This window comes from Glossina fuscipes, unplaced genomic scaffold (genome assembly GCF_014805625.2).
Source record: "Glossina fuscipes isolate IAEA_lab_2018 unplaced genomic scaffold, Yale_Gfus_2 0, whole genome shotgun sequence".
Taxonomy (NCBI): domain Eukaryota; kingdom Metazoa; phylum Arthropoda; class Insecta; order Diptera; family Glossinidae; genus Glossina; species Glossina fuscipes.
Genome location: NW_023998414.1, coordinates 32,288,002 through 32,298,045, shown reverse-complemented (window position 1 = coordinate 32,298,045; position 10,044 = coordinate 32,288,002). Strand labels below are relative to the sequence as shown.

The 10,044-nt window shown below is 31.9% G+C and overlaps 2 protein-coding genes across 4 annotated transcripts in view; one reads left to right on the top strand and one right to left on the bottom strand.

The window, feature by feature from the left end:
- The window catches only part of LOC119637557 (NPC intracellular cholesterol transporter 1 homolog 1b), a 24,085-nt gene extending 16,710 nt beyond the window's left edge, over positions 1-7,375 (bottom strand). Inside the window, exon 1 of the mRNA XM_038033647.1 lies at positions 6,277-7,375. Within this exon, the coding sequence (XP_037889575.1) occupies positions 6,277-6,439 (163 nt within the window). The 5' untranslated portion in view covers positions 6,440-7,375. The remainder of the gene's footprint in view (positions 1-6,276) is intronic.
- LOC119637612 (AMP deaminase 2) overlaps positions 1-10,044 on the top strand; it is a 20,189-nt gene that overhangs the window by 3,841 nt on the left and 6,304 nt on the right. The window contains exons 1-2 of one of the 3 annotated variants that reach the window (XM_038033789.1): positions 4,923-6,162; positions 8,996-9,167. In XM_038033789.1, the coding sequence (XP_037889717.1) occupies positions 5,973-6,162; positions 8,996-9,167 (362 nt within the window). In that variant the 5' untranslated portion in view covers positions 4,923-5,972. Of the gene's footprint in view, positions 1-4,922; positions 6,163-8,995; positions 9,168-10,044 lie in introns of those variants that run through there. The other 2 variants (XM_038033795.1, XM_038033799.1) reach the window with 2 other exon arrangements.

Genomic DNA, 10,044 nt, shown 5'->3' with positions numbered 1-10,044 from the left:
TTTTTAATTAAGCAACAAAACTAACGCATGCCATAAACGCTTGTCATTGGGCATAAATTTGAACATATTTTATAGCAAAGATGTCGCGACTGCGTTTAGATTTAGTTACATATATGACTTTCAAATTTGAAGTCAGCGCAACTAAATGCTTTACATACGACTTTTGACTGAAACCAATAAATACTTATCTGCTAATGGCTTCCACGCCGGCTACAATACTCGGAGCAGGGCTAATGAAATGTAATGCAAAAAAATTTCATTGAAAGTCGCTCTCAGATCGATTCGTCATGTACCCATAAATCCTCTTGCAGTTAAGTGACGGACCTTAAAGATTTCCCCTTTCAAGAAAGTATAGTGCTCCTACGCTATCTGTTACATGCAAAGAGAAGAGAAAAATCTTCCTCAATGCGATTAGAATTTGTTGTTGCTTAGTTGTTGATTATTGCAAAATAAACGACAAAATTTAATGTTTTGCAAGCAGTGTAATTATATGCATTCTTCTTCCCAATATTCCGCCTGAACCACCGAGCAGACAAAGAATCTCGACTAACATGGTCATGCGTGCGAATCTCCAGTGCAGTTTTCAAATAAGGCCAATAGCTAATTGGATGCTAGCATCTTAAGAGTGTTCGAATTTATTTCCCTAAGTAAATGACGTGTAATAATAATGATAATTAAATTTAAATTGCTTTCGGTTAAACTCGACGAACGAGCGAAGTGAATGCATGCTATTGCTATGCTATGATGATTTAAAGACTTGTGTTCTTTTAAAAACTTAATGCAAAACGTTTACATATCTTTCTCGACTATTTGCCTGCATCGTGGAGATGTTTATTACCTTTGCTTTTATCCACTAATCTAATTGAATTATTGAATGTATTTCTCCCCCGAGCTTTCAATTTACTGAGTCACTTGTCGTCTTTATAAATAAAAAGTAATGTAATGTAAAGGTTGACTCACACTAGGCCTCACCTGTTTGGTTCAACGTAGTTCTTTTTATTGCTTATACTCTTTCATTTACTCACACTTGTGCATAAATTACATTGTTCTTACAATTATTTCGCTTAAAAAAAAAAAAAAAAAAAAAAAACCAAAATAAAAAAAAGTCTTAAAATTGAAGAAAAACATTTCAAGATAGATTCTATTCTAAATTTTTCATCTGCGATTACCCCGCTAGCTTAGGCCGATTTTAATGATACTTTTCCCTTACGGTAAAAAAAAGTTTAATTTTATTGGGCAAAGGATAATCAAATAACTGCAAGTTAGAGAAGTTAATTACGTATAAAAAAGAACCGTTCGGCAAAGATGCACGAATACGTGAGCGCCCTCCGCCAATAACAGCTGAAAACCCAAAACGAGAGTTCACTTTTTTCATAGGTGATTACCTCTTTGTTCTTCTTCTTAATTTGAAATAAAAACAAGACGATTTTTTCCTCAGCACAATGAATCGTCTATTGTTAATTTATTGTGCCACAGATGCGGAAGAACAACAAAATGATATCAATATGCATTTCTTTTATTCATTTTCGATATTGATTCAAGATATTTTTAATTGAAGATGATCCCAGGTAAATGGTCGCCTCTCAAGCGAATAGTATTAGATTTTAAGGTCACTGAGTGTTTGTGCTTTGCCAGAGAACATCATTGATTTAACATAACCTAAAAAAAAAAAAAAAAAAAAAAAAAAAAAAAAAACCCAAGAAACAAACAAACAAAGTCTACTTGAGTTATATACTATTATGTTGATGGCAAATTCATACCAACGTTTCTGGAGATTACGCACTCATTGCACTTTTATCTCAGTAAATCGGTCTATTGGCCATTAGTTTTATAATAAATATCCAATCATTTCTCTGTACGTCACATGCAACTCGGTAAAAAATGCAAGGGACCGTTTAAGCATTCAAAACATATTTAGCACCAATTTGACTTGACCCGTTATTGATGAGCTATATTAGGCGAATCGGATCTAATTAAACTTTTCAACAAACAATTTAAACAGATTTGCGTAGATTTAATTATAGGCGTTCCTGGTGAAAATTTTGTCTAACTTTGTCTTAAGATTTTTATTGTTGGTTTCGCTTCGCTGTTCTGTAGTTCTCTGTTTCCGTAAACTACGAATAATGAAATGTTTGTGAACAAGCTATCGTAACAGAGACAACAGGTATAATATAAACAAAAAGCTCAAAGAATTTTGTGCATCACTTTAACTAAGCAAAATATATATAGTTTTTGTATTATATATATATGATCAATATATCGGTATGCTGATAACATCAATCGAAAAACGGCGAATGAAGACTGAGAATGAGAAACTAAAAACTATATTGACTCTGCCTGCACAACTCTACATTATAGCAAATAGAATCGATCATGTACGGTAAGCATATATATTGAGTGAATGAAGTAATATATGTTTTCAATTGTCTTGACTGACTTGATTCCGTTTATCAATAAAGTATTAAAGTTTAGATCTATGAAAACGATAGGATCCTGAAATTCGGTTAAAACCGTTAATAGATTGTATAAAATACATATGTATTTGTATCATTTATGGTACGTTAAGTTAGTCGCTTTTTAGAAATGAAGAGAATCTAATTCATCAGTTTAATTTCGCATACGAAAGTAGATAAACAAAGTTGTTTTTAGTGCAATTTTTGCCTTTATATCTAATTTGCTGCTTTCTATATACATATAAATATGCATTTGTATGCATAAGAAAAAATTTATAAAAAAGAATTTGTAAAAAGTTTTTCATTAATGTCAAGTGTAATAATATATTTAAATTTTCGGTAAATGAATAAATAAATAAATAATAATAATAATAATAATAATAATAATAATAAATAATAAATATTGTGCGGGAGTGAATAAATTCAAGTTTCAACTTTTTTTGATTATGCAATAGATCGTCGCCTATTATAATGTTTAATGCTTTTGTAGAATTTTTAAAAATAGTCTCTTGTTTCGATCACATTATGACCACGTTTCATTAGTTCAATATTAAAAATATAATACATAAACATTCAACATTTCTATGCACTTCTATTTTAAGCCAAAAAAAAAAAAAAAAATAAAAATAAAAAAAACAATAACAATAACAAAAACAGTAATGTACATAAACGCAAACCTCTCTAATTATCTTTAAAAAAAAAGAGAAAAAAGAAAAAAAAATTATCTACCAAATTAATACGAATTTCCGAGTAATTTTTTGCTTTTCAATTACATTCATTTTTGAGCTACAGTAACACATATATATGTACATAAAAAATGCTTTCTATCGGCTCAGAAAAGACAGTTAAAATATTTTCTTATTAGAATGATGTGATGCAAGGCAGAGTTTTAGTTTGTTTTGTTTTGTTTTGTTTTTTTGTTTTTTTGTTTTTTTTTTTTTTTTTCGTAGTTTTTCATTATAATTAATTTAAATTCATTGTAGTAGTCCATCCATAAAGAGAGAAATACATAGGCGTCTTTCGTATCATAAAATTGATCTGCCAATGTCTCCGATTGTTCATCTCGTAGGGAAAATAATATTTTCCCTAAGAAAGAGAAATAGAAATATTGAAAATACGCAATTTACGGCACAATCCATCGTACCATCGTTTTCACCCTACTTATATAAATGCGAATTGCTTGACAATTTTGGCATCCGCATGTCTTGTTGGCCCTTACAAAATTGTAAAGCGTAATTAGGTAACAATATCAATGATGGTAACGATTTTGTTGTCGAATAATATTTACAGAGAGTAGAGGGACTTGAGATTCGTTAGCAAACTTGACAATTTCTTATGTATGGCTTCCCATTTTCAGTTTGCCGGATATGCATAACGAACAACGACGATTCGAATTCCATTAGAAAGAAGAGAACAATTCCCTCTATTCGCACTTTTACGAATTTTGTAGGCAAACGAAATCTATGCATACATAGTTACTAGCTACGCTGTACAAATGCAAAGAAACTTTTTTCATCGCTTAGTAAATAGTGATAGTAGAGAAAGAAAATTTACGTGTCCGCTTCTTTTTTGTTTCTCTATTTGTCACATATATGTCATTTAAATATTTCTATTTAAAATTCTTTCTTACCAATGCAATATATTGCAATGCGGGCGATATAACTGCACGCATAGATGATTTGCAACGTTTTTGATTGACATGAGACGTTAAGGCCGTTTCGCGTGGATTTGTAAGCCTGAATGCATTGAGACTCTTAAAGTTTGCCGAAATATTGAAAGTTGATAGTTTTCATGAATGCAGTGACATATGAAAATAGTCTACACGGAAGAACTGCAGTCCAAAATAATCTTCATTCAGTTTTAAAAGATTTGCTTTAAGTAATTAATTGTTTATTAAACAAAATATACCGACATTTTCTTACTGCATTCTGTGATTTTGTTTCGTTATATCGATCAGCATTTATGGTCGAAGGATGAATTAGGTTTGTGCGGACGTATGCGAACATCCACAAGGAGATTTGAGATTTGAGGATCATCATCTTTGATTGTAGCGATCGATTCAGTGAAAATTTTTTGAATCGATTTAAGCTTTTCTATCCGTTTTGTTGTCTTGTGTTTAACGTACAAGTTGCAAATATTTGCGAAATTTTGATAAAATCCGGTATACCGTGTCGGATCAACTTTCTAATCACTTCCCATGTAACGTCTTGCTTTGAAAAGCCGCTGTATATGAACATAGATAATTGAATGCTTCATTTGCCAAATCGATTAACTGCATTTTTGGAAATTTATTATTAAATTTTAATATCAAAGCACTTTATTAGCTCCTAACTGCTGTACGTACAGACATATTTAAAGCGAATTTCTCTAATAAGAAGTATTATCATCACTAAATGACAAAATCATTTTGGTCACTGAATAATAAATAATTTATTTATAATATTTTATCGTTTTTCTCAACTTTTTCTTTTATGGAGTTAATCGATTTGACAAGTGAAGCATCTAATTACAATGTTTCCAATAATCAATATATTATTGATGAGCCTACGTTATTTCCGTGCCTTGTTGCAAAGCCTTTGGCCAAAACCACAATGCCTTGCTAAGAATATCGTCCACACCTGAACAGATATATCTATGCGATGCAATTTAATAGGAATTATATAATAATGCAAAATAAGAAAGTATATGGCAATCATTTTCCGATACAAGGAAGATACATCTTTGCTTAAAAAGTTTCAATATTTCCACCAAACAATATTTTTGCGAGCTTTAAATATTGACTTATTTCGGATTTCTTAGATGAAATAGTCGTTCGAATAAAAATTATTGGCAAAGCTGATGCATGAACATAACCTAAATGTCTGCAGGCATATGTGCTTATATGTTCTGGGAATCTCGATCACATACATGCATATATATTGTAAAAAGTTTTCGATACGTTTGTATCAATATCACGAATACCGTAATAAATTTATTATGCTCCCATAATGTGTTGCGGTTATAAAGATTATAGGTGAACTCGGTGCCATAAGATCTTAAAGAGAGACTTCTCCGTCCTTTTTTTTTATTAAACTCTCATATATATATGTATTCTCTTCGTTAGAGACATTTGTAAAGAATAATATATATGTTATATGCACACTGAACACACAATTCATTCGAATGTAATTCATTCAGGTAAGAGTCATGTGATAGACAATGAAAAACTTGAACTAATAAGAAAAACGCAATTTCGCAATTGATATATCCGTTTACCCGGACAACAATAATAATAAGAAAAGAAGAATACAAAGGGGAAAATGAAAAACCAATAATCTTGTTGTGTGTGTGTGTTAATCGGCAAAAAATAACCGAAATATATTTGCCATTGGGTCGGTCTGTGTGAATTTTTTACGAACACAATTAATTTTATCTATAATAAAAAACGTCATATGTGAATAATTTGTGCGCGCATCAGTGAATCATTCAAAAATAGTAACTAAAAAAAGGAAAGAAAAAGAATAAATCAAGAAAAATACAATGAGTTCACGTGGCGTACTAATAGCAACCGATTCGATCGATTCAATTGATTTCGATGGTGTGGAAACTTTCGGTCGCTCACCGAAAACACCGCCAATCCACATAGATTTGCAACATGGAAAATTCATAAAATTTCAATGTAAATGTTTTACGGATTTAAATTTAACAAAATGCGAATGCAAATTTGAAGGTTAGTATTCGATATAGTATGCAAATGATTACACTGTTAACTTAACATTCAATTTGTTTAGTTTAGTTATTTGATTATTAGATGCTTGCATTTATTAGAAAAATTATTGCTTACCTTCATGTAAATTAATCCAAATATTTTGCATCATCGTTTTCCTTTTTGGCTGACAATATGGCGACGATAACGTGTCGAAAGAACGATATTGATTTGGCAGCGATCCAATTATGAACTCATTTTCGCAGCTTTTCAGCCGCATGCCAGCCAAGTCATCCTGCATCGATCTTAACAATTGCTAACTAGAGAAGACGCTATGTTTCGCGACTATGCCGGGTGTGACAGAACTTTCCATTCAAACTGCAACCGTATATCCTTGACGTTGCAACAATTGCAACGTGCCGACGAGCGTTGTCATGCAAGAGGATGATGATTTTCTGTTAACCGTTGATGTCTTTCTTTTTTTTTTGCAACAATACGACGTTCAAGTTGTTCAATTGACATTGATAGACGTATGCAATAACAATTTCCTTCGGATTTAGCAGATCTGTAGAATGTACTACAACTTATTGATATTGGATGGCTTCACCTGGACTAATCAATGACTTTTTGGATTTGTGATTATTGTGGTAGATCGCTGCAGAACGCCACAGAAAACTCTTCCTTTTTATGCCTAGAAAGCAGTGAAACCGCGAATTGTAGAAACCGTTCAAAATTACATTTTCAGTCAACGACGTATGATAGCCATTTTCTCTTCGTTCTCTTTTTGAGTCGTTTTCCATGGCATGTAAACGTATAGAAACAGTTTCTTTCTACAGAATTGCTAAGCTGTTCGAAAGTTCTTTGCAAGCTTGAACTGGTCTTTTGTTCAATAAATTATGGAATTTATTGCCTTTGAATTTTTGTTTTTGTGTTCCAGGTCGTCCTTTGCCAATGACATTAAAGTACGCACTTTTAAACGGTTGGAATCAAAGTCAATTGGGATGTGTTGGAGCAGCATTATCACAAGCTTCTAAAAGTGTTTGATGAGCTTCGGCATTGGCATTTGCCTTACACTAAATAACTCAATAATACTCAATGGGAAACTGATCTCTTGCGTAGAGAAAGGTCAAAAATCATCGAATTTAACCCATGTTTATGTCGGCACTTCGTATTAGTTTATCGTATTCGCCACGAGATATCGCTGATCAAAATACATGCAAGCATCTATTCTTATATTTTTTTTACTATTATAAAAGACATTTTAAAATGAGTTAGTTGTGTCTATCTCTCTCTCTCTCTTTCTCTTTCTCTCTCTCTCTCTCTCTCTTTCTCTCTTTCTCATCTGTCTCTATTTCTTTGTTAATCAAATACACAATGAATAGGAATGAACCAATAGAGCGGCCATTGCTAATACGACTATGCTTTGATTATTTTCGTTAAAAACAGAATATGATCCAATAAATCCTGACTAACACTATTGCGGCCAGCGGTCAAATTTTGTTCAGCCCTTATTAAGGGACTTCTGGCCCTTATTGCCATGATACAAGTAAGCTGTGACTGTGATATAAAGTGATATAAAGTTTGTCGAGAAGCAAGGAGCGATTGAAACAGCGGTAGACTTTATTACAAAATGTGCAGCGCCTCGTTCATCTCCAATCAAACTGATATATGGCATAACGTCCCAAATAAATGAAATAAGGAAGAAAAAATTGATTGTATTATGGATGGATTTTATATTTACACTTTGGTTGATAGTCCGGCCATTGGCTGTATTGTATAACATTTTGTTTTTTTTTTTTTTTTTTTTTTACAAAATAGATAGATACAGTCAAGTATATTAATGTTCAAATAAAGAACTTTGTGTTCACCATGAACCTTTTTTACTCAGCTGAGTTAATCATCAGGTTGTCGCAGACGAATTTTGAAGTGTCAAGGCACATGATTGCCCTCAGCGAAAACATGATTTTGTTCAATTTTGTTTTTTGCGTCAAATACATAGATGAGTGATATTGGCAATGTTGGCATATGTCGGCATATGTCAAAGCGCAAGCGCATATATATCGTCAATCGTGACCTTATCGTATGTGTTTAAATATCGTTTCACTGTCCATCCAATTCAATATTAATATGTTCGTTTATATTGGAATACCTTTTGAGATTTGAACTCATAACGAACATCATCACAAACATATCTATTTGGAAAAGCAAAGCACATTAAATGCGGCTTATGAATGCGTGTGTGAATAATGAAAATCTTATCTAATTTTTGCTTGACTTATGAACCGTTATCTAAGCACACACTTCTGCGTATATATATATAGTTAGTAAAATTTGTATAATTCATTTATTGCACCCCTGGATATCTATATGCATTTCAAATGGAATTTTGTATTCAAAAATTATCAACAAAGTTTCCTCTGTATTTATACATTGGTTTTCTTTATTTTTAAATTGTTTTCTTTTTCTTTTTTTTTTTTTTTTTTTTTAAAAAAAAAAAAAAAATTATTTTTTTTTTTTTTTTATATAAAAAAAAAATTTTTTTTTTTTTTTTTTTTGAAATTTTAAAAGTTTAAATTTTCAAATCTTCGTACAAGAGTGTTATCGCACATATAAATCTAATTTATTGATTTACTAATGGACACATTTTTTGTCGTTGATATCGAATGGATTTGAATAGTGAGGATTGCCTTTGTCAATATCTGATTGATTTTGACCATTTCGGTTTGATCTTTGGCCGCTACGTATGCAACAATTCTTTAATGTCCAACTCCAGTTTGTATTTGAATGCATTGCATGCACAGTCGTTCGATATAATTAAATTCCTCTGTTTTTTTTTTTGTAATTTTGATTGTTCCAGGTAGCGATTCGCCATTGTTGGGTGCACCCTGTTCAACGTCAAAAATTGTAATTGACGAAACCAGCACAGATGACGGATTGCCTAATGAAATATCTGCTCCCTATGAAGTGCCGCAATTTCCTATTGAACAGATTGAGAAAAAGTTGCAAATCCAAAGGCAACTAAATTACCAGTAAGTATCAACCAAATTGTATACATATTATAAACGATATTGAAGAGTAAGATAGAAAAAACAAGATCCCCTTTCCTCCTCCTACACATTGCAACTGTACTTGAGTTCTTCTAATAGAGAAAATCACTAAAATGCTTTCATCGCTGAACGGTTTCGGTGAGGCAAGGACATTTAACAAGCAACGTTTACTCTTCCCTCTAAGCATTAAGATGTTGAGGACAAAATGGATGTTAATAAATTTACAATAGCACGGAAATTAATTAAACGACTAGAAGAAATAAAGGAACAGAATTCAAATATTCTCCTACAAATTTTAACTTTGTCATCTGAGCAAAAAACAAAAAAAAAAAAAAAAAAGAAAAATCTACAAAAAGCTTTTATGGATCCATCTAAATGTCATCTACGTAATGAATGCCTTTTGCATGAAGTTCCTTTTGTAAGAGACTCAGGTTAGAGGCAAAATAATCATTGAATCTATGCTACGTGCATTATTTGCAAAATTGGATACGGAATCAAGACTAAGAGAAGACTTGTATACAGAAGGCATTTGGCATTTGTAAATAACTAACCATTTCAATGTAATATAAGTTCAACGCAGTATATGTTATTGCTTAGCTCGAATTTCGCCTCTGGGTTTATTGATTAACGTTGTGAACTTGTCGATATAAAAATTATTCTAAAACCGACCGACTATAGTGTTTTCCGCCATATCTCGCCTATATTCGCCTATATTTGGTTATTCGCATTATTCTCACAATTTCCTTTACATTTCTTAACCGTCAACAATATTCATTCATTGCTATAACCGTCATATCGTAACAATAGCCATAGCGATGTATGTGCTCGAAGGCTACGCAAGGTATCGAAATAGCGAAAA